General features: G+C 33.0%; 3 protein-coding genes across 5 annotated transcripts; 2 read left to right on the top strand and 1 right to left on the bottom strand.

Moving 5' to 3' along the window:
* The first annotated feature begins 317 nt into the window (after positions 1 to 317).
* EX1 (UvrB/UvrC domain protein (DUF3506)) lies at positions 318 to 11,826 on the top strand. 3 transcript variants are annotated; one of them, XM_028062831.2, is made up of 13 exons: positions 319 to 911; positions 1,520 to 1,636; positions 1,775 to 1,840; positions 2,411 to 2,517; positions 4,055 to 4,136; positions 5,813 to 6,604; positions 6,723 to 6,846; positions 6,956 to 7,125; positions 7,504 to 7,578; positions 7,717 to 7,809; positions 7,936 to 8,080; positions 11,338 to 11,412; positions 11,552 to 11,826. In XM_028062831.2, exons 1-11 carry the CDS (start codon positions 576 to 578, stop codon positions 8,026 to 8,028), a joined length of 2,055 nt encoding a protein of 684 aa, XP_027918632.1. In that variant the 5' UTR covers positions 319 to 575; the 3' UTR covers positions 8,029 to 8,080; positions 11,338 to 11,412; positions 11,552 to 11,826. The 3 variants fall into 3 exon arrangements, with proteins under 3 accessions (XP_027918633.1, XP_027918632.1, XP_027918631.1); XM_028062830.2 differs by having other exon boundaries at positions 11,530 to 11,826; XM_028062832.2 differs by lacking the exons at positions 11,338 to 11,412; positions 11,552 to 11,826 and adding an exon at positions 9,213 to 10,127 and having other exon boundaries at positions 318 to 911.
* A 1,999-nt stretch (positions 11,827 to 13,825) lies between these two features.
* Positions 13,826 to 15,869, bottom strand: LOC114176651 (nicotinamidase 1-like). Its single transcript, XM_028061761.2, has 5 exons — positions 15,567 to 15,869; positions 15,246 to 15,429; positions 14,496 to 14,629; positions 14,227 to 14,412; positions 13,826 to 14,107 (listed from the first exon to the last, which is right to left on the bottom strand). The coding sequence occupies exons 1-5, from the start codon at positions 15,705 to 15,707 to the stop codon at positions 14,015 to 14,017; spliced, it is 738 nt and encodes a 245-aa protein (XP_027917562.1). The 5' UTR covers positions 15,708 to 15,869; the 3' UTR covers positions 13,826 to 14,014.
* Positions 15,870 to 20,914: 5,045 nt separating this feature from the next.
* LOC114175807 (Inositol monophosphatase family protein) lies at positions 20,915 to 24,063 on the top strand. The gene is made up of 3 exons (XM_028060614.2): positions 20,915 to 21,379; positions 22,248 to 22,644; positions 23,434 to 24,063. The coding sequence occupies exons 1-3, from the start codon at positions 20,978 to 20,980 to the stop codon at positions 23,832 to 23,834; spliced, it is 1,200 nt and encodes a 399-aa protein (XP_027916415.1). The 5' UTR covers positions 20,915 to 20,977; the 3' UTR covers positions 23,835 to 24,063.

Raw genomic sequence — 24,063 nt, 5'->3', positions numbered from 1 at the left:
TAATTTGTAATTTTTCCGTAAAATTGAACAAAATCGTTGAACTCTAAATTTAAAAGAATAAAAAGTAATAATTAAGCCCTGTAGCTGGTATGACACAGTGTGGTTTAGCCTAATCCATGGTATTATGGCATAAAATATTGGTTTAGTGCCACCTGTTCGCAGATGTTTTACCTTTTTGAATGACAACCCATTGACCCGAACCAAACCTATCAACACCAACCGTTAAAAAGAAAAAAAATAAATAAATAAATGCGAAAATAAAGTAACAAGAAGAGAAGAAAAAGAAAAAGAAAAATTGATCCTTATCCCTTGACGCTAGAAAATCTATGGAGGCATGAAGATCCGTCCCTCAAAATTTCACACCCAACTTCCCAGCCTCATGTTCCTCCCCATTCACTTTGCATTCACATTCACATTATTCACAACTCAACAACAGCAGCAACAACAACAATAATCTATCACCTCACCATTTAGCAACAGCAACATCAACAGCATATTCCTTCCAATCTCCTTCCAACACACACTCTCACACGCACGCATATCCATTCGTTCTTTTCACTCTCTTTCTCTCTCGCATGGCTTCCATGACCGCTCCAACCCTCACCTTCCCTAACAAGAAGCTTGCCGTTCCGTTTCCCGCGCGAACGCCGTCGCTCCTTTCCTTACCGTCCTTCTCTCCCTGCCGCTGCCTCTCCTCCGACGACCGCAGCGGCGCCAAACGCGGTTGGGATTCCGTGCTGCACCACTTCTCCGAGGTCGCCAAGCGCGTCGATTCTTACTGGAAGTCCCTCGGGAACGCCGTCGAAGATCGTAGCCGCGCCGCTGGCCGCGACGAGGATTGGGATTGGGATCGGTGGCGCCGGCATTTCGAGGAAATCGACGAGCAAGAGCGTCTCCTCTCAATTCTCAAGGTGCACCGGTTTTTTTTTTTTTTTTTTTTTCAATTCGCGTCCTCTAATTACGTGTAGCCTTTTTCTTTTTTCTTTTTATTGTGAATCGATGTTAATGCGGTTTTCTTGATTCATCGAGGAAAAAATGAATTTATTTTCTGAGAAGTTTTCGTGTGTAGAAACAACGACAACGTTCCAAGCTTACAGTTCTAGTATTGTTTTTTTACTCTAGCATCTTTTACTTAATCAACTCTGTTTCGCTTAAATTAGGCATTCTGCCTTTTGTAATGAGCTTTGGTGTTTCTTTTAATTGACGGATGGAATTTGTTAGTATGAAGATGGAAGCGTTACTGAAATTTGATGAGCTTCCAAGTTACAAACTTTTGCTGGTTTTCGGTTAACAGTTAATAGTCTTAAAAGAGTTTTTTGCCAAAATTTAATGGCAAGTATTACATGAAGGAACCTATTGTTAACGCTATCAAACTTGTTTTACGTGCCCATAGTATATCGTATACCATGACATACTTTAAGTTGGAGTTGTTATATTTTGAACTCTTGTCTACGTCTAATCATTGCCTCAAGTTTTGGTTTAGTGGGAATTAATTGCTGACAGATTTTCTGCTTGACAGTCTCAGTTAAGTCGGGCTGTGTATTTGGAGAACTACGAAGATGCCGCCAGGCTAAAGGTGGCTTTTGCGGCTGCAGCTAACAATGACAGTGTTGGAAGAGTGATGTCTTATCTCAACGTAATAATTTTGACTACATGATGCTTCTTTGGTAGCCAAAGCTTTTCCATACTGGTTACCAATTTTTGTGCTTTCTTTTTTCACAACCCCATTCGTATATACATTTTAAATCTGTTTGTATCTTTTCCAAACTTCCAGAGAGCCATTAAAGAGGAGCGGTATGGTGATGCAGCTTTCTTAAGAGATAAAGCTGGCGCTGGACTTGTGAGTTCTGATAGAATTTGTTTAATGCAACTTGCGTGAATATCTTTGCATTCTGGTGGAAATAGAATGTCAGATGTAATGTCAAAGGGTAGCCCTAGCAATACTTGTAGCTCTGCTTAAATCGCTGTAACCTAGTTGAAAGTTTCTTTGAACCATCAAGATAAGACCTCCCTTTCTACTTTTTTGATCATCAGGAGTTCATTTAAAGTGAATTTATTCTTAGACCTTGCAATTGGCCATGGACTCTAATGACAGACAATATTTAGAAGATAGCAAATAAAAATCCATTTGTGAGCATGCTTGGTTTACTTTTTAGGTTTTAGGGGGCATTATTACATTGGTTTTTATCATGGTTCTAATTTATTTGCATGAGTTGCTGGATTTCATTCTTTACATATTTATTTCTCAAACAGATTAATGCCTTGATGTGACATTTTAGTGCAGTATACTCTGTCAATAAACTGCTGCTTTAAACATCTGAATTTGGTTTGTGATTTTATTTTTATATCGCTTGAATTTATCAACATTCAATAGAAGTTCTCTTGAATTGACTTGTATTTGCTCATGTAGGTGGGTTGGTGGGCTGGTATTTCTGAAGATGTTAAAGATCCACATGGTCTAATTATTCGTATAACTCCTGAGCATGGAAGATATGTGGCAAGGAGTTATAGTCCTAGGTAATTTCTCTATGATGATGATAAAAGTGGGGTAGGCTCTTTGCCTTTCACGAATTGAAAAGAAAAACTTATTTTGTTATAGGACTAAAGGAGGTGCTCCACCTTTTATGCTGTGTGCTAATGAGGAATGGATTATGTGAATGTATCTAAAATATTTAGGTTTAGGGTTCCTCCACCTTCTATTAGGAATAACTTAATTATTGTTGTGATTGTCAATCATTTCTAATTATTCCGAACTAAAACGTTGGAACTGTGATATTTAGTTCGGATTAATTTAACCTATTTTTGTGATTATTCTTTCGGTTAGTCGTAGCCACAAAGTAGCTTTTGTTGGTTTATGAATCCCATGTAATAAGCTCATCCAAACATGGTCAAATATTCAAAATGCTTTATAATTCATAAATGTCTATTGTAGCAGCATATAAACTCAAATGAGTTTGGGAAAATGGACCAGCTTATATGCTTATACTCTTGTAGCCTTAGTTCCTTTATGCATAAAGAATGGTTCAGGGAGATCAGTTAGTTACTAATTAGATTTCTGCCTCAACCTATTTTCCTCCTCGTTGTTAGAGGTGGCCTATAGTTATATGTATTCTAGACAGTGTGAAATTGCATTAGCCAACTGTCCTCCAGTTAGATTAAGATATGATAGTCAATCAGCTACGCATATTTTGTCTGATAGAACAAAGGACTAAGCATTCATTTTGATCTATTTCTTGCCATCTGCATTATTAGTTTGCTTAACCTTTCAATATTCTCTCTCAATTTTTTGTGTTCACACTTAATTTTCCATGTTATAATGACTTGAAATGAAACATCTTTCTCTACTACCATGTTGTTTTAACATTTTGTTCCTGATTACAACAGGATAATTGTATATACGACTGAACTTAATGTACGTATTTCATAAACTAAGATAAAAGGATGGATTGTCAGGGAGTAATGATATAGTTATTCTAATCATAGAGAAGTTTGTTGAATGACGTAACTATGACAGGATTGCATTGCCTTGCCTTCAACCCTCATCATTTCAATTGTTTCTGTTCTGTAATGAGCTAATTTATAGTCTAATTTGTCTATCTTTACTAACCTTGTCTTTGACTGTCTTTTAAAAATTTAGCTGGAATTAGTTTTAAATTGCTACAGGAATCAGTAGCTATAGCTTTTAACCAATTTGATGAGCTAACAGTTTATTGTCATGCTTTCTTTGGCACTAAATAATATTGAAATTTGAAACAATTATTATTATGGGAAATCTTAATGGTGAATTCTATGAATCTGGTTGTTATATGCTCACATTATCATTTGATAAAATTGTATACACTCATTCTTTGTGTAGATTTACGTGTACAAGTATTTACAATGGCATTTGTTGTCTTTGCATGAAATCTTTCTTATGGAATTAATTTATTATTTACTTGACTTGTTTTAATTTTCTGATACATTTTAAGGAATATCTGTACATGAGATATTTTAGGTGAGCCTGCCACGGCCTTGTTGTCTTTCTGGTGTTAACCCCTTTACTATATTTTTATAGGCAACTTGCAACTTCTGCCGCTGGCATTCCTCTATTTGAAATTTTTCTTACAATGGATAAAAAAGGTGAATTCAAGTCACAGGTATCTCTTCTTGACTGACCCATAATTTCTATTGCACATGCTGGATCTTCACTATATAAACAGCAAGCAATCTTCTCTGAAATTTTATCTAAATTACGAGTTTCCTTAAACAAAACATTGTGCTCTATCTGGATTCTGTTCTCTTATGTGAAATTTGAATATATGGGTATGCTAAGGATCACCTTCTTTGTTTACTGTCAAACAAGTTTTCTGCTAATTATTCAGTTTAAAATACCTTTGGATGATACCTGTGGATGATGGAAGAGTACATGGGATTTCATTCAAGAATGAAGCATATTGCATGTAATTCAGAATCCAGATAAATTTTTAATTTTTTTGGTTATTTCAAACACTAATGTATCTTAATGATGAATGAGGTTTACAATTCTTTGGTAGATTTGCTCTTCTAAAACGTATGAACAGTTGGGGGGATACCAAGCAACCAATTTGGATTATTGGTGGCTTGGTGCCGAGTTGAACTTTCATTAATGGTGTTAGATTCAAACACACTTCAGCAGTGTTACTTCCTTGTGTTTGGAGCTTCACATTATCTTAAGTTTCAATGGACATACATTCTCAGATTATTGAAATTTCTGAACTAAGGTGCCTATATTTAATGATTTTGAGCTCATGGCTTCATGCTGAGTTTCCCTAAATACATAGTTGGTTTTTTCCATTTTAACTTGCATTCTTCTGGATTAAAAATATGTGGCAAAACTAATTTGAGTCTTATTCTTCACCTTGTAGCTGTGGTCCTTATTTGATGAATTGAAATGATTGTTTCGGAAATTTATGGTGTCTGTGTGACCTAAAGTGCACATTCGTTTAAGGGATATGCTAACCTACCTCCTTCATGTGTAGTAGGTTAGCACTCTACAGTTTTATTGGAAAAAGAAAAAACAATTTTACTCAACTTAAAATCAGTTAAATTCCTACATTTTAGTAATTAAAAAACTGGTAGTTTAATAGGGTAATTGTTTATCTTCAATACTAGTAATTATCAACCATATAAATCTTTCTCCATATCTACTAACCTTCGACCTTTCTCTCATTATTTTATAAGAATTAAAATTACACTAATTTACTTTTAAAAAAATAATGAATTATTTTTAAAGTTGTAATAAAAATTCCTTAAATTTTCTCTATCATTTAAATTTAGTAATAATATAATCATAATCAATGTCAAGCATGTACAGTTCATGGCATGTAACTTTTTATCATCATTGATGTCTGAAATTATGTAAGGACTACTGACTAAATAAGATTTATGATTTTTAATTGATAAAATTTATTACAATACAAGAGAAGAAGGATTAAAGGTTTGGTTGGTAGTTAGTTATTAAGAGAGAAAGCTATTTATGAGGATGGTTGCAATCCGGAGAGAGACAACTTTTAATTTGATTAGTAAGGTTGTTAAATGACATTGTCACTGAATTTGAGTAAGAGGTAAAGATGGTCTGTTTGTACAAAAGTATGAAGAGTGCCACCTGCACATGAAGCAGATTAGTTATACGCGCTTACATGCAAGAATTGTCCAATAGCCAGTGTAAAGTAGATTAACAATTGTAATAGTTATTTTTCTATAAGTAATTGTATTAACACTAATACCCAACACAGTCTTTATCTATAGTTGTCCTATAGCAATACTACAACAGGATATTCTTTTTGATTTTCAGGCTGTGTACTTGAAGCGAAGAGGAGCCTTCCATGGACCCCCAACAGCATCTTCTAAAACATTGGATGCTACCGGGAGACTGAGTTCAGTGGAATCTACTGAAGACAAAAGTGAATTGTTTGTTGTGAGTACTGAAGATCCAGAAAATGGTGATGATAGGAATGATGGCAATGATCCAGTTGAGGGAATGCCTGGATTTCAGAATGTCTTGAAAGATATGATTCCTGGAGTAAAGGTGAAGGTTTTCAAGGTCATAACTCCAGAGAAAGTAGACACCGATCTATCTGATGTGATTGAGCAGATAATTGATGATGAAGATGAAGATGAAGGCAGTGATCAAGATGAAGATGATGATGATGATGATGACGACGATGATGATGATGAAGACGAAGACAGAGAGAAAGAAAAAGATATAGAAAATCTAGAACTGGAAGATATTAAATCTGAGACTGAGCTGGAGGGAGATGATGAGATTGAAGTAAACGCTGGTATGGGAACTTTTGGGCGTGAAGAACAGAATGAATTTGCTGTCAAAATTGCCATTGGTGGTCTTGTTCAGAAACTTTCCAGTAATCTATCTACTAGAGATTTGCTTCGAGTTCCTGCTAAGCTGGATATGAAGGGGTATGGTTCATTTTCGTTTACTGTTGAAAAAGAAGTCAATCAGCCGATTGGTCTTGACAAAGGAAAATCTTCATCTGATAAATCAGCTAAGTTTCAAGGTCGTCGCAGAGTTGATCATATTATTTTTGACCTTGCTAAATTTATTGGCAAGGGAAAGATACCATCAAAGGTAGGTATAAGAAGTTGAATATATATATTGCAAATTATTTTTCTTTTCAAAATTCAATATTCTTGTTGAATCTATCCATGAGTTGCTTAGACTATAATGGTTTGCTTCAATCTTTTAGGTGCTGAAAGAGGTGGGAGAATTGATAAATCTCACACTAAGTCAGGCTCAAAACCATCACCAATTATCTGGGTCAACTATTTTCAATCGCATCAAAATACCAACTTCTTTTGATCCTTTAAATGGTGATTTTCTATAGAATTTGTCAATTTGGTCACCATAAGGTGCTGAATGTAGGATGTTTTTAATCTGCAGTACAGTGTAAAACATGTAATGTATTTTCATTTTAATCAGGTCTGTACATTGGTGCACATGGACTTTACTCCAGTGAAGTTATTCATCTAAGACGTAGATTTGGACAGTGGCAAGAAGATAATGGAGCCAAGGAACCTTCAGATCTTGAGTTTTATGAGTATGTTGAAGCTTTTAAGCTAACAGGAGATCCTTATGTACCAGCTGGCCAGGTAATATTGTAAAGTTTGTTAAAAAAATGATTGTTTTTTCATCTCCATGCTTTACTACTTTGTGAGGAGGTGTTGAATTAGCAACCTCTGTATCTGCGGAAAATGCAGTTTTTTCATCATACATGCAAAAACTATAAGATGTTGGTAGTGTTGAGACATATGCTTTGTGATATCAATAGCTTTTTTACCTTCATTATGAGTATTTCCTGGATACATTTTTCTTTTTCTTTTGGAAACTTATATTGGCTGAGTTTAACATAAACTGAGATATTGTTGTATTTTTATCTGTGATAGACTTGCATTCTCTTTTCGATACTAAGCTTCTCAACGTGATGTCTGTATCATATAGATCTCATCATTTATGTTCCTTGACCTTAGGTGGCATTCCGTGCAAAAATTGGAAAGAGGTATCAACTACCTCATAAAGGGATAATACCTGAAGAGTTTGGTGTGGTATGGAACTTTTCTTGAGGATATTAACTCTCTCTGGTCCTCCCCTCCCCCAAATTTTTAATAAATTGGTGTTAATTCACTATAAAGATGAGACTATTATTTTTCTATATTCTACTCCAATAGTGTTGTAATTTTCAGATTGCTCGCTACAAAGGCGAAGGGAGGCTGGCTGAGCCAGGGTTTCAAAATCCCCGATGGGTTGATGGTGAACTTGTGATTCTCGATGGAAAGGTTTGTATTCTTCAACCTTGTCTTATTATTTTATCCTTTTGCCGTTGTAATTTCATCTGAAATTATCCTTTCTTACCTTTGTACAAATGTTTCTGATTGCAACATGCCTTTTGTTGATTTTTGCAGCACCTAAAAGCAGGCCCAGTTGTTGGATTTGTGTACTGGGCCCCTGAGTACCATTTTTTGGTCTTCTTCAATCGGCTTAGGCTTCAACAATAGGGTTTTGTTCATAATGTCAGAGACTTGTAAATTCTTTCTTCAGATTCTCAGCGTAAGTTCTCCTTAAAGATCCATATGTCATGGAAGTAGTAACTGATGGATTTTTTGTTTGCTGCATAAGTTTTCTTTTTTACCTTTCAAGCTAGAAAATCATATTATTAGCATGGTCAGTGAATAAATATGTGAAACATGTAAAATTTGTTTACAAATCTGCATATGATATAAAGGTGGAGCAAAAAGCTTGTATTTATTGTAGAACAATTTGGTCTGCCTTATTTATGATCAAGCCCAAACAGCATTTATGTTTTTAAGAAGGCGTATTAGCCTAATGACAAACCTATTTATTATTTTTATAATTTATGTAATATATAACAACATTTGCTACAATTGGATTTAATTGGAACCTAAAAGGCCCAATCCTATTTGAAGATTATGTATTGTAGGCTATTAAATAGGCTTTGAAACTAAGCCAAGCGTTTGTATTTTCATGAACATGCAAGGCCAATAAAAGTTATGATAGGAAATAGGCCAGACTAAAGCCCATGATCTGATAAATAATACACCTGGCCTATTAGAAAAACCTGCCCTCACATATTTCCTGCTCTAGTTATGTTATGTTTTTTATTTTATGGCTTTACTTAGAGATAATTGATGGGTTTAATTAATTTAATAAAATAGGCATGTAACTTAGTCAACTAAAATCCTCTTAAATTTTGTGGGAAGTAGAAGATACCATTTTTTTTCTATGGCTTTCCCTAATTAAACTGTAGTACTAGTTGAGAGCATTTTGTTTTCATTCAAAAGCAAAATATAATAAACTCCAGAAGACCTTAATTTGAAGCATATGTTATGTAACCTCTGAGAGAAATCTTGATATCCTGCTTTGTAAGTTTTAGAACTTGGAAATGGAATCAGAATCTACTTTTTGACTTCTTGGCAACACATATAGCTGAGAAATAGCTGCTAGCAAATCTCTAATAAATTATTACATTGAATTGAAGTAATGTAATATAATTCTAAAACCAGAATCAAAGGCGTATACTTTGAAATGGGAATCATGAGAAGATTTGTCACTGCGTTGCTTTTCTTTTATTTGTGAGTAATGAAACTTATGTGACACTTCTGTACGGTTATCTACAAAATTAACTAAACCTGTATATCCTACTATTATTCTGATTTGGCAGTTTGATCTACCAACAGTTATATCAGTAACTATTTGCTCTGTTAGACCATTTTCAAGTGCCTTGCTGCTGCTAGAGAGAAGACTAGGAGTTTCATCAGTAATTGCTATGTTTTCATCCTAAATGAGTCTATTCTGAGGAACAAACGCAAAGGCCAAGGATGATATGGCTACACGTGCTTTTGGTTTGAGAGTCAATGATTATAGCTCAAATTACTATAAATAGGAAAGGGAATCAACAAATGCTTTTTTCTTTTTTTTTTCTGGGAGCAATTGATATTACACTCTACTTGGTAGATATAGAGCAGAAGGCACTAGATCACAATTTGAGTCACCAAACAGTTGCAAGGGCAACTGAAATGGCAGCTGGTTCAGAATATTTTGTTAGGGATATAGCGAGATGTCTAAAGGATAGGCGAAGGTTTCAGTTCAGATTCTCAAGTCAATAATTTTTGAAAAGTAGACAATATGGAAAGGATTAAGAGATGACTAAATTAACGACCGAATTCAAAGATTGTAGCATCAGCTGATAATACTAAGGATTAGAAGAAAAACGCTTATGTGGCTAAATCCCGTATGGTTAAGCTTATCTTTGCCTAAAGGTAATTTATAAAGCAGGTCATACCGAAAGGTGTGATGGCGTAAAAGTAAAGTGGCTTATTTATTAGGAAATCGGATGGAGTATGGACTTGATTATGGAGAATGGAAGAAAGCTTGATTGATCCAATGTGAGTATAAATATGAGTATGATAGGGATGGTACTAGCTATGTCATTCAATCACTCAATCCCTTGTTCTTCCTTCTAGGGGTGTGTGAGCATGAGAGGTTTGGTGCTTGATACCACAAAAAGCTGTAAAGAACTGAAAATGCACGAAAAATTATCTCTTTAGATTATATTTTCCTGTTTCCTTGTTTACTAGCTTTGATATTTCCATGTTTATTAGCATTTGATTACCTTCTCCTTGAATCATATGGATTCAATTACACTGGAATTCTGATATAAAATCAAATTGCTTAGATTAGAGCTAAGCAATACGCCATATCTTGTTTTTCTGAAGTTTATAGAAACACCTTCACCAACATATATTACTTAATGTAAAAATAGAAACAATGTTATCAAAATCGAAATTTAACGTTGGACTGGGAGGGGTGAAAGATATCGTAGGATGTGACGGGCATCCTGCGTTCTTACTAAAATTGTGAAATACGTTTTAGCATATACCAATGCGAAGAGTGACGCTAATGAAAATAACCTCTAAATCACTGCCTTGCACAGTCTACCACTAAGCTTTGAAACTTGGTGAGTAATTGGTAATTTGGTATGAGATTGTTTATTGGCATTGACAATGGATCATGGTACTGGTTTTCTTCTCCGAGCTCTAGACCTGGATACAGTGGAAACCGAGAAGAAAAGTAGAAAACTTTGAAACGGGAAACATGAAACTCTTGAGGTTTTCTTTTCTTGTATTACTAAATAATGAAACTCCCGTAACACATTGATAAGCACTCGTGCACTTGGAGAACCCCACATAAGTACTGTAGCGAGCATACTCGCACCTGTGTATTGCCTTATAAGGTTGATCATTAGGTTAAAATTAATAAAGATAAAATAGTTTTTCTATGATCTAAAAGCTTTGTTCTATCAAGTGCATCCCAAATTTTAGGGAAGAAAATTCGGGTTAAGCCATGTATGAAATCGATTATGATCCATCTTCTTCCATTGTGTTCCATTCCTATTCAAACTCAACAGTAGAATAATTTTTCCTTCCACTTCATACCTTTACATTCCACCCTTTACCACCAATCCATACATGGCCTTGAACACTATGTAATACTCTAGTCCCTATTACACATTAGAGCAATCAATAATAATTTACTCGCTTTTAATACGGAGCTTTAAGTTTGGTCAGAAGACAGCAGAAAACTATTTATAAAAATGGAATTTCTGTTTTGAAATTTCGATTGCTGGGTTGCTAATGCTGAAGTTTTTTATTCTGTATATTTTTTGTTTTGGTTTCTAGTGGATTTGTCATGAAAGTGTATGGTTGATTCTAAATATTTAAATTGGTTACCGTATCATGTTGGAAGTTTATTTAATATGTGATGGAAGATATTTCTATTTCCAATAGGTTCTAGGTTTTTTGGAATGCTAAACCTGTGCTTCAATGGAATATATCATCAATCACTGCAGGGTTCCATTTAAGGTATCCAATGTCTTCACTTCAACTACGTGTAGGAGTTTCATGATTCTTTCCCTGAACATGAATTTTCTCTGATTGCTGATTTTATTGTTTGGCTTTCTATCTAATTCTGATCTACAGCTTTAAATATCTTAACCACTAGCTTTCTGCCGAGTAGCAGAGACTGAGCAATGGGCTGCTTGTCTAGAACTCAAATGACTCTGGTATCTTAAGGATTGGTAGCTGTAGCTTGACTAACTATAGACTGAGGAGGGATTAGTAATACCAGCAGTGAAGCACAATGTACTAGTCTTCATTCCATATTTTATGGAGGTGTAGTGTTCAGGGTATCTCCATCAACTTTGTACATTGTTCCTAGTTTTTCTTATAAGTTATATATGTATCACAAAATCCATAATATCATTGTTCTTTCTGTTACGATGAGATTTTCATCACAATGTTTTCTTCTTACTTTGGATCGTATGTAGAGGTTTTTGGCATTAACTCTTATATCTAGTCAACAAATAGAAGGTCCTCCGAAATATGAAGCCAAAATTTTGAATACAGAATAATGTGTTTGAAAAACTGAAGATAGATGAAGGCTAGCATGGGAAAGTAGTCAGTCATATCTCCCTCATCGGGAGAAACTCTGAAGACTGTTAGATCTCGTTTTCTCTAGACCAATGATCCAGGTTTTTCTTTCACTTTTTATTTTCTCTTTGACTCCCGTTTTCTCAAAACACCTAACCTAACCCTAAAATTCCAGACGGAGAAATATAGAAGGGAGGAAGAAGGCCAAAACAATGATGACCGTGTAATTCTGACGAGGGAGATTCGATACTCAGACACAGAATATGACAACAACCAAACCTGTGTTTTCTCCATTCAATCACCATCACTTTTGTTTGGTGATTTTATTGTCCTGATCCATGTACTTGGCATTTATGTTAGCGGTCGTCGACCTTGCCAGGGAGTGTCTAGTTTATTTTGGAACTCACTCTCCCAAAGCTAGTGCTGGAGTAGGAGGGATCCAAACACGAAGTGGGTAAGGACACAAGGAATGTCAGAAGAGGAGAAAAAGTGGAGAGAGCAAAATGAAAAATTAAAAAAAAACAAAAACAAAGAGAAATCTTAAAACTTTTAATTTTTTAAGTATAACATAAAATACTCCCCACTTTACGGTTATATGATTAGCTTTCTTTGACTACCTTATGTTGTGACATCGTAAGAAGAACTACAGAGAAGATTTTTCAAAAGTGGATGGAATAGAAAAACAAAAGTGATCCAAAGTGATGTCAAACTTTAGTAAGCGAAAATGGTTATAGTGGTTAAATAGTTAGGTGATATGTCAAATCAATTAACAACTCTATAAATCCTTGCATTTGAGGAGAAGAAAGATTACGTATGAACGAATATGTGTATAACATCAACAATGACCAGCGTCAAGGCTTAAATATATTTTTGATTTTTTAATTTTTACTAAAAATTAATTTTTTTTTTTAATTTAGTTCTTTAATTTTAAAAATATATAAATTTAATTTTTTTAATCAAATTTTTTTAATTTATTTCAAATGTATTTTTTAATTAATATTAAAATAAAAATGTCTAAAATAATGTAAATAATCAAATATTATTATAATAAATATTTATTAAAATTAAAAAAATTTAGATAAAATAACTAAATTTATATATTTATAAAGAAGATTTATTTTTAGTAAACTTAAGGGATAAAAATATGTTCTACTTTTAACTTTTTAACTAATTTTGTTATAGTAAATAACATAATGTTTTTTAAATAACTTAATGCATTTATGATTTATTTATATAGTTCTTTGCTTGTAGTTGATTCGCTATTGGTAGTTAGTAAAGACTTCTATTCGTTTGTTTTAGTTGTCGACCGCATGATTTTGTATGTTGTTGGACTATTGGAAATAAGGTAAGTAGATCATTAATGATACTTAGCTTTTATATTACCTCTTGGGATTTCAACTTTCCTAACTAGATCATTTTATGTTGTGGAAGAGAACAATTAGTAAATATAATTCAATATTAAAAAGTATTAATGCTTTTATTTTTTAAATTATTAAATATTATCCAATACTAAAAAATAAAATGATCAAATATTGTTAATATTTAAATTTGACTAATTCTTTTTTGATAAAATTTCAATTACTTAATCTAAATAAAGAAGATGAAATATAAAATGTTTCAATTATTTTACCCAAACAAGATATTAAAAAAAGTAGAAAATTTAATTATAAATAATTTAATTATCATACATTTTTCAATTATTTTTTGGAGTGATTGAAATCTGTGGTTCAATCAGAAGCTAAATTTTTATTTAGCAACAAAATTTTTACTTAGCAATATTAAACCTTATGTAACTTGGACATGACTATGCTTTATAGATGATATTAAGTACACAATACCTTATAACTTATTGGACCAACCATACATATAAGTATCATTAGATAATGTTTATGAGTAAAGTTGAAAGAGTTCAAATAACTTTTATCAGTAAAGTTATACTTCTTCCTTCTTTATCTAATGTATCATAATTCATAAGTAGTAGTACCTCCCAAACTCCAAACATAACCTGAAAAATATTACAAATCACGGTTATATATTAAACCTTCTCAGATGCACCAATTAACACTTCACTTGCTATTTTGGCTCCTCTTTCTTTGGCCATATACAGCCCTACGTGATGCATAAACTCCTGCAAATGACACATACATCACCAGAATGCATTAAACATATGCCTTAACTTTGCAAACCGTTAATCACTTTTGGAACAAACGCCATTCTTTACTCATGAACACTCATATATGTATGTACCTGTGGATGTGCCAAAACTCCTTTGGTATCTGAGGCTACTTCGAGAGGGATATCAAAGGTAGCACAGCCACGTGAATACACCACCACGTTTTCTAAAGGCTTCAGAAAACCACGGTTTTTTGCTGACATTGTGGAACATACAAAATCTAGAACACAGATATCTGTGCACACACCTACAACCAGCAGCTTCACCCAGATAGAAACCAAGTGAGTTAATGGTTTCAAGAAAAGGAGTTCACATTAGAATAAATAAATAAATAAACACTCACAGTTGTTATCTTGTTGTTTTTCACCCAATCTACAAAAACGTTAGTACCATCTTCTTCTACTGAGCCCACATATCCGTCAAAACAATCCTTTCGCCTTATTGTTACATTGGGTTCCTTCTCTAGCCATCTTAACTCTGAGACCCAAAAATAACAACACATGGCATCAGCTCAGAAAGAAAGTAATTATAGGAAGAATGATTTTGTAAACTATTCTTCATCTCAACTCTTAAGCAATTAAACAATGTTGAACTTTTAAACCTATCAAAACTTCTAATAAATTTCAACTTAAAGTAAAAAATGTATTCTAAAGAGTGTGATATAGAGTGTTAATAATGTTTCTCTTATATTTGTTGCTTAAAAGTTGAATTGAGACTCGTATCTTATTATATAATATTGTAAATTCATTTTATTTCCGGTCTAACAACAAATCTCACTCAAATAAATTTTAGATAAGGTAAGTTATGTCTTAAGAAGCAGTTTTTAATCAATTTAACCTTATAAAACTAATTTGTAAAATGAATATTACATCCGAATTAATCTTATCTATAACCGATTAAAGATTTCCAACAATCTATCGGCCAAAATTTGGAAGTATTTTCCACTCTGAAGAACTGGGTTAGTAATATCATTATTTTGAACTCCGAAGGAAATCCATTTGAGACTTTTTTGGTAGTAATAAACACCATTCATGAGAATTATGTCTCAGAAAAATGAAAATATATTTCAATATCTTAACAACTAATTGCTCACCAGGAACCAGATTTGATTCATCAGAGCCAATAATACAGTGAGGGGGATAAGGATCCTCTGGCTTGTTAGGAGGGTGAGAATCCAGGAAAGCCATAACTGGCAATTTCTTCTCACAGAACACTCTAGCTAGCCTTACTGATTCATTGATCATTCCCCGAATCTGTCTATTTGGTTCTCTTGGAGCCTGAAAATTTCATCATATATCTATAATCTTTGGTGCACCAAAGAATATTTAGTTTATCAAGAATGAAAACATTAAACATACACACAGATAGTCATACATAGACATGAGGGTACATGAAAGGAATCTAAAGGAGATACCAGATTTCCAGCACCAACTGTGCAGAAGCCATTTATGATGTCCACAAGAACAAGACCATTTACTGTATCTTCAGCTAAAACCACTGACTCCTGCTCCAGAGGAATCTCCTTCTTCAGGAGTTCAACTGTCTGTGACACCATTTTGGTTTTCACTTACTTGATGATTTCAGAGATGCCTAACAATTGTGTGTATTCAGTGTCACACCGATAGATTTTTGGTTAAATCTTTATTTTATGATGCAGAAGGTGGTGAACATGATCTGCATAATGTTATCCGTGACTCAGTCAAGTGGAAAAGTCAAAGAAAGGATAATGAAGTAGATTTTTCCAATCCAGATATGTTTTAGAGATACTTCTGTATAAATATTTCTAAAAGAAATAATAAAATAAACTGAAACTTTTAAGTTAAAATTAATTTATTTACAAATTAAAAGATTTTAATTTTTTCTATGTATCTATCGTCTAAAATTTTAAAGACTGAATAAAAGTTATTAAATATAAAAGTGACCTTGAATTTTTCAAATTTAGTTTAGATCAATTTAAATCCAATAAAATAGATTGGATTTATAATTCATGTCAATTATAACTGGATCAATCAGATCTAGATTTTTTTAATCCAAATTAAATTTAATTAAATGTAGATCGAATCCACTATGTCACTTAGATTAAATATGTTTACATACTTGACTATTAGATATATTAGACATGGATTAGACTTACTTAACTTGATCCAGGCTGACTCGTGTTAACCTGAGTATAGTTCACTCATCTTGAATTCACTTAATCTAGTTTTGAGCCAACTTGATTTAATCCGAGCCTGTGTCAACTTGGCTCCACTTGGGATCTGGACCGACTTGGCTTGAACATGGACAAGGAATGATTCAACTTAGGCCAACTAGTCTCGAATTTCGACCTAGGGATTGACTCGTCTCAACTTTCGATTCGAACCGACTCATTTCCACCTTCAATCGAGCCTGACTTGTCGCGGCCTTTGGCCCGAGATGACTAGCAACAACCTCCGACCGAGATGACTTCGCTTGACTTTTCGCCATGATCGACTAAACTTAACCTTTGATCTAGATTGGCTCAGCCCAGCCTTTAATTAAAGTCGATTCAACTCGATTTCATCAAGGGTCGACTCTACTCGACCTTCAACTTGCATATTTGTCTCCATCTGGACCAACTCGTATTAATCATCGACCAAGCCGACTCGACACAACCTTCCCTTGTTGCTAAGTCGACTTGATTCTTTGGCTCACACTGACTTGACTTGGTTTTTTGGCTCGGGTTGACTCATCTTAATTCTTCGACCTGGGTCGACAGATCTAGACCTTCATACTAGGATAACTCGATTTGATTCTTCGACTTGGACTGACTCGACTTTATCGTTTGCCTCGAGCTTATTTGACTCAAACTTTGACTTGAACTTGAGCCCGAAATGAGTCGACTAGACCCAAGACCCGAGATAAGTTGGTTCGATCCTTCGGATTGAATTGACTAATTTCGAACTTCGGTCCAAGTCGACTCCTCTAAACCTTCCACCATGGTTGATTCATTTCGACCTCCAGTTGGGCTGACTTAGCTCGACCCCTTGCCCAAGCCAACTCAACTAGACCTTTGATCTAGGAAGACTTGGCTTCACCTTCAATCAGTGTTAATTAGGCTCGATCTTTGGTCAAGGCCAAATAGGCTCGACCTTTGGCCCAATCAACCCTAAGCTTAAGCCAATGCATATAAACCTTCACCTTGAAGAGACTTAAATGCGTCAAACCGGACCAACTCGTGTTGATTTTTTGTCTAGGCAAACTTGATTTTGCTTTTGACCAAGATTGACTCTACTCTACCTAAGACCGCGATCGACTCTGTTAGGCCTTCGGCCCAAGTTAACTCATTTCGATCTTTGGGTCGGGCTATCTTAACTAAACCATTAATCCAGTATACTTGACTTAACCTTCGAACTTTGTTAAGTCAACTTGAGTCTTAAGCTCAACTTCGAACTTTACTAAGTTGCATTTTTTTTTCACCAATCCTCGTCCCCAAATGATTTTGCTTATGCTTTCGCATCTTTTCAGTGCGTGATTCTCATCTCGTTGGTCGATTAGGATTCGTCGTTCACGTTCACAATCATCGATTATGTCCCTTGATTGCGTTCGTCGGTTGCTATTGTTCACTGTTTGCGTTAGCCCTTGGAGTTCGTTCATTGCGTTAGCACAGTTTTTTGTTCTTGTTTGTCAATTTACTTCTTCAATTTTGTTCATCAATTTTGTTTGTCGAATTTGTTCGGAAGTTCTGATCGTTCACGTTTGTTGAATCTGTTCGTCGGTTCTCATTGATTGTTTTGGTTGATCTCGTTTGTCGGTAGCGTTCATCTTTATCGAACAATTTGTTCGCCTCCTTTTGTTTGCAAATTGCGTTCATCTACCTTTGTTGCTTTTCTTTTCTTTGCTTTGCACGTGACTGTTTTCGCATTGTTCATGCTCGTATTATTCTTCTTTCATCAGTGCTTTCTTCCCATGGCTTCATCTTCTTTCCCTACTTCGATAGCTAAAAAGTTAGATGATTCCAATTACTTGCACCGGAGAGATTATGTTGAACCAGTCATCAAGTCACACAAATTGCAGAGATTTGTGGCTAATCTTGTCGCTCCTACACGTTATCTCACAAAATCTTATCATTTCGCTGACATGGTTAGTATGATGCTTCGGAGGTTCACGATCAAACTCTTATTGTCTGGTTGCACCCTACTTGGTTGCACTCATTCTTATGAAGTTTGGGAGAAAATTCATGATAAATTTAACCTTCAAACTAAGTTGCATTTTAACAATATTTAAATAATATTCAGAATATCTTTGCATTTTACTTAAGTTGATTATTCATTAGTGCATGTTACTTTTGTTTATAAGATTTTAACTTTAATTTTATTTTTCTTTGATTCCATATGTCAATATATACCTTTCAACGCGTCTATGTCTTTTAATTTGTCTATGTTTGCATATGCTCTTATTTACAAAATTTAACATCAACTCCGTGTTCTATTTATTTTGTTTGAGACCATATTACACAATATACTTACATTTTAATATAATATATAACTTAAAATTTTAATATTTTAATAATAAATTTTAATCATCCTACAATATTAATTTACTAAACATCACTCATCAAATAGTCAATTAGTGTAAATTTTATAATTTAAAATAAACCAATTCATATCTAACTATTATTTTTAAATCTTATTATTATTATTAGTATAATCCATTATTAGGTTTAATATTAGTATTACTAACTGCATTTCCTATAATACATTATTTTAACATAAAGAAATTAATACTAAAATAATAATATTTATTTTTAATTAATTAATTATAAATAAATAATAATAATCTATTACTTAATTTTCCTTACATTATTTAAATATTATATATATATATAATTATAATAATTATATAAAGTAAATTATTTATTTACAAATAATAATAAGTATATTAATTTTTTTATTCTAAATTAGAAAAAAAAATTAACTTGTTCCACTACAAGAAAATGTCTCAGTAACTAATTTTAGTGACCAAAAGTTATTAATCACTATAGTGACTTATTTAAATATCAATTTACAAAGTAAAAAATTATTAGTTATTAAAATAGTCACTATTATGAATAAAAAATAATAATTGATCATTAAATTAGTTTTTAAAATTAGCTATTATGATTTTAGCTACCAAAGAAAATTGGTCACTAAAAATTAGCTACTCAAATTTTGGCTACTAAAATTACTTAGTTACTAGATTGATCTTTAATTAATTAGTGACTAATTTAGTAACAAATTATATTTTTTATTTATAATAGTGACTATTTTAGTAACCAATAATTTTTATTTTTTAAATTGATATCTAAATTGATTACTATAGTGATTAACAATTCTTAATCACTAAAATAGGTTACTAATAAAGTATTTTCTTCTAATGTGCATTCAGACATATCTAATATAATTATTATTTATTTATAATTATTGTTTCATATTTTTTTATTATTTATCTATTATATATCTAAGAGGATTTTATACTAATGAAGTTACTTAGCTCAACATTTTAATTCATTGACATATGTCCCAATCGGAGGGTTTATTTATAAAATAAGATAATATTATAGTAAAGAAAAATTAATATTATCAAATATTCAATTTTAGAATGATGTTTGTTTCTTCAAATGTTAGAAAGAAATTATAATTTCATATATTTCAAATTAGAATATCAAATAACTTTATGAGAAGAAAAACATTTATTGTTGCAAACGTTAATGAAATCTAGTTGATAAAATTTAAAAATATAAAAAAAAAATACTCAAATTAAAAAATATTTTTAATGTCAGTTTACTTCAACATTTTAAATTATAATAAATTTTTTTTTATAAACTAATAAAAATTATAATATATCATTTGATCATGTAATTAACTTTCATCATTTAAATATAATTTTATTAAACTTGTGATAAGACAAAAAATATCTTGAAAATATGAATATCAGAAACCAAACAGTTAAAAAATAAATAAAAAGTATGTAATATATATATATATATATATATATATATATATATATATATATATATATATATATATATATATATATATATATATATATATAATACAATATATTGTGATATGTGTAATATAACGGAGACGGATTCAAACATGTCATCCGTACGTATAATCATCATATTCATACATGTGTAGGTATGCAGACAAAATACAATATCAAAATTAAAATGTATTGAAATTCAAAAGTAACATATTAATATGAAAAACGAATTAACCAATTTATTAATATAACATGTGTATAATGGTAATAAAAACTTATATAACCCAAATCCATTTTGTAGTTTTAGAAACCCTTTCACCTACTTGTTAACCCAAAACTTATTTTATATTTTTAGAAACCCTCTTACCTACTTGTTACTCCTTTACCTCTTCTTCTCTTGTGTTAGACAATTATATCTCGTATAATAAATATATTGGGAAGAGTTGTACCGACTGCTTTATTTTTACGTTTATGTTTAAATTATAAAAATCTTCATACTATCTTTTCTTCATTCATTGTACACCAAATTAACGCAAAAGTCACAACAAAATATGCTCCAATTCTTTAGTATGTAAAAACAATATGATTTAGATTGAAAATGACTTTGGTCTATAATATTTTTTATTATTTTTCTAAAGCTTTTATTAACTTATTTTTTACAAATATAGTTTAAAAAATAAAATTGTCTCTTTAATTTTAAAGAGTATTTTTAAACTTCAAGTGTAAAACTGCAAACAAAAGATGAAAGGAGACTTTTTTTTTTCTTTCTATTTTATAAGTGCCTGTGAAATTGTCTGAAATGAAAATATTTCTTCATTAGATAACTTTGGATTTCACATTATGCAGTCAGCTGCAACACCACCACTCTATCATCTTGTAAGCTTCAGGCCAAAGCTTCAAAATCTTTCATCAAAATCTCAACTTTTTGCCTTGGGGACTCCTTTCTGCAGACTAAGAATGAATTCAGTTTCTGGGTCTGGGCTAAGACCCCTCAGAGCTGTGGGTGGTTCTTCTTCATCTTCTGGAGGTGATGATGAGTTTGTCACACTGATAGAGTATGTGGGGAAGGAAGGAATACACGTGAAGGATGATCTGGTGGTGTTGCTTGATCACATACAGTATGCTTGCAAGAGAATTGCAGCTCTTGTGGCTTCTCCTTTCAATTACAGCCTTGGCAAACAAACAGGTCTTGCCTCTGTTGGTTCTGATAGAGATGCTCCAAAGCCTCTTGATATTGTCTCGGTATTTTCTTTTTCTCTTTGGAAATTACTAAATGCAGTTTTCTTTGTTTATCTTATCCTTTCATGAATGCTAATTGTTGGCGTGGTGGAAAGTGCTTTCCATTGTGTGAGTGTGTCCTCAGTTGGTATGAAATTGTGTGGATGTAAATGAGAGAAGATAAAAAGGATGTGTGTGCTAAACTTTAGTGTGGTTTTGTCCTCTTATCCTTTCTTGGTTGATTTTTGGGAAGTGATTTTCATTGTGAAAGTGTGTACTCAATTGGGATGGAAATTGAGTAGTTGTAAATGAGAGAAGAAAAAAAAGGATGGAATGAGAGTGGAGGGGCTTCTATTTTCATTACATCTCTTTTGGGAAAAAAAAATCATTTCAAATTGGGGTGAAGGTGCATTGTTTAGAGTGGAAAATGCAGACAAAATGATTTTTGTACTATCTTTTCTATTTCTCTCACTTATAGGTAATTTGAGGGTTTTAAATGATGCCTATAGCCGTCCGGATTGTTGAACTTGACCCACTTGGAAAAACTTGATAAGTTCGGTTAAAAGATAGACTTTAAATATAATTCAATCTTACAAAACTGATCGGTGACCGGTAAAATAAGATTTATATCTACTTATGTATTTGTGAATTAGTTTTATCTATTGTTGATACGAGACTTCTAACAAATTCAGCCTCTTATATCTAAATAAGTCATAGAGCAACAACATGAGAATGGCATCTAAGTAAGTAAATACCAATACATGAGACAAGTGTAAAAACATAGTCTTGAATGTTGAATGCCTACCTAAGTTGGTCAAGGGCTATATTCTTTCCTCTACTAACAAGGACCCTTAAATATTAATGGAATAGAGTGTCTGATGCATCATTGCAGAATGAAATTATCTTGTCATCACTCCGAAAATCTGGAAAAGTTGCTGTCATGGCTTCTGAAGAAAATGATGAGCCAACTTGGATACGTGACGATGGTCCATATGTGGTTGTAACAGATCCCCTGGATGGTTCTCGAAATATTGATGCATCCATTCCAACAGGCACAATTTTTGGTATTTATAAGCGCCTCGAGGAACTAGATGATCTACCTATAGAGGAGAAGGCCATGCTGAATTCACTCCAGAGTGGAAGTAGGTTGGTTGCAGCTGCCTATGTTCTCTATTCTTCAGCAACTATTCTCTGCATCACCTTTGGTTCTGGAACACAGGCATTCACTCTTGACCATTCCACAGGAGACTTTGTTCTTACAAATCCAAGCATTAAAATTCCTCCCCGTGGTAAAATATGCATTTTACATTTTCCCTACATAATTTAAAGAGTTTAATAACATACATGCATTACTGGTGTTAGTTTGTACACTTTCAACTACTACAAATTATCCATGTTGCAACTTTTGAAGTGGTTTTTATAAATGATTAGATGATAGTTAGACCTTGTAAGAAAAAATTACACTACCAGGATATGTATTATTTAATCTAAATCAAATGCTTGAAAATCTAGTATTAAGCCGACTAATTTTGGCATAGGGTAAACTACTATGTTTTCTGTCCTTAAACTATAACACGATTTTTGTTTTTGTTCTTATCTCAAGTTTTGATCCAGTTAGATCTACATACTTAAGAAATGCATGGATGATGCAGTCCTTCTCACCCAACAGTGTTAACTATTTTTTGACGTGATAAATGGTGAATCACGCTGACCTTTTAAGACGTTAACATGAGGAGAACTTATGAACTGCATCCAATGTGATTTGTCGCTCACATAAAAAGCCAATTAACGTTCTTGGGCGATAAACACTGCATCCATCTATTTCTTAAGCATAGGGACCTAATAGAATCAAAATTTGAGATGGAGAAGAAAATCAAAATCATGTTATAGTTCAGGGTCCAAAAGCATAGTTAAACTTTTGGTACATGCATTATGTTTCATATCTTTATATTGTCCTACTACCTAAGATTGGAAGCATCTTACAATGGGATATTTCTTCATTTGGCTATTGTCATTGTTAACTTCTGAATGAAATATACTTTTGGTTTATGCTGCTGACATCTGCGTAATGTTGTCAGGGCAAATTTATTCTGTAAATGATGCACGATACTTTGACTGGCCTGAAGGTTTAAGGCAATATATAGACACAGTTAGACAAGGAAAAGGTAGATATCCGAAGAAGTACTCTGCCAGGTATATATGTTCTCTGGTGGCTGATCTCCACAGAACTTTGTTGTATGGTGGTGTGGCAATGAATCCAAGGGACCATCTTCGTCTTGTGTATGAAGCAAACCCTCTAAGTTTCATTGTAGAGCAGGCTGGTGGGAGAGGGTCTGATGGTAAACATAGAATTCTTTCCCTTCAACCATTCAAACTTCATCAAAGACTTCCTCTTTTTTTGGGGAGCTTGGAAGACATAGAAGAGTTGGAAAGTTATGGGGATATCCAACAGAAAGTTAATCCTGGTTATGAGGTTTGATGCTGTGTATACCATCTTTCAAACAAGTTTAGAATATTTAACCATCATGGTGCCTGACCAAGTAACTATTTGTTCCAGTGTTCTTTCTTCACATGCGTTATCCATCATCTGTGTTGGTACATCTTTAATTCTCTGATCGTACTTGTGCTCTGATACAAATAAAATTCTGTCAAATACATTGTATGAAAAAATGGATATAAATATATTTTTTCTCTGTTGAGTTCTTGTA

This window comes from Vigna unguiculata, chromosome 3, assembly GCF_037176805.1.
Source record: "Vigna unguiculata cultivar grain cowpea cultivar isolate G323 ecotype 2 chromosome 3, ASM3717680v1, whole genome shotgun sequence".
In the NCBI taxonomy this organism is placed as follows: Eukaryota; Viridiplantae; Streptophyta; class Magnoliopsida; order Fabales; family Fabaceae; genus Vigna; species Vigna unguiculata.
This window is presented reverse-complemented; position numbering and strand designations above follow the sequence as displayed.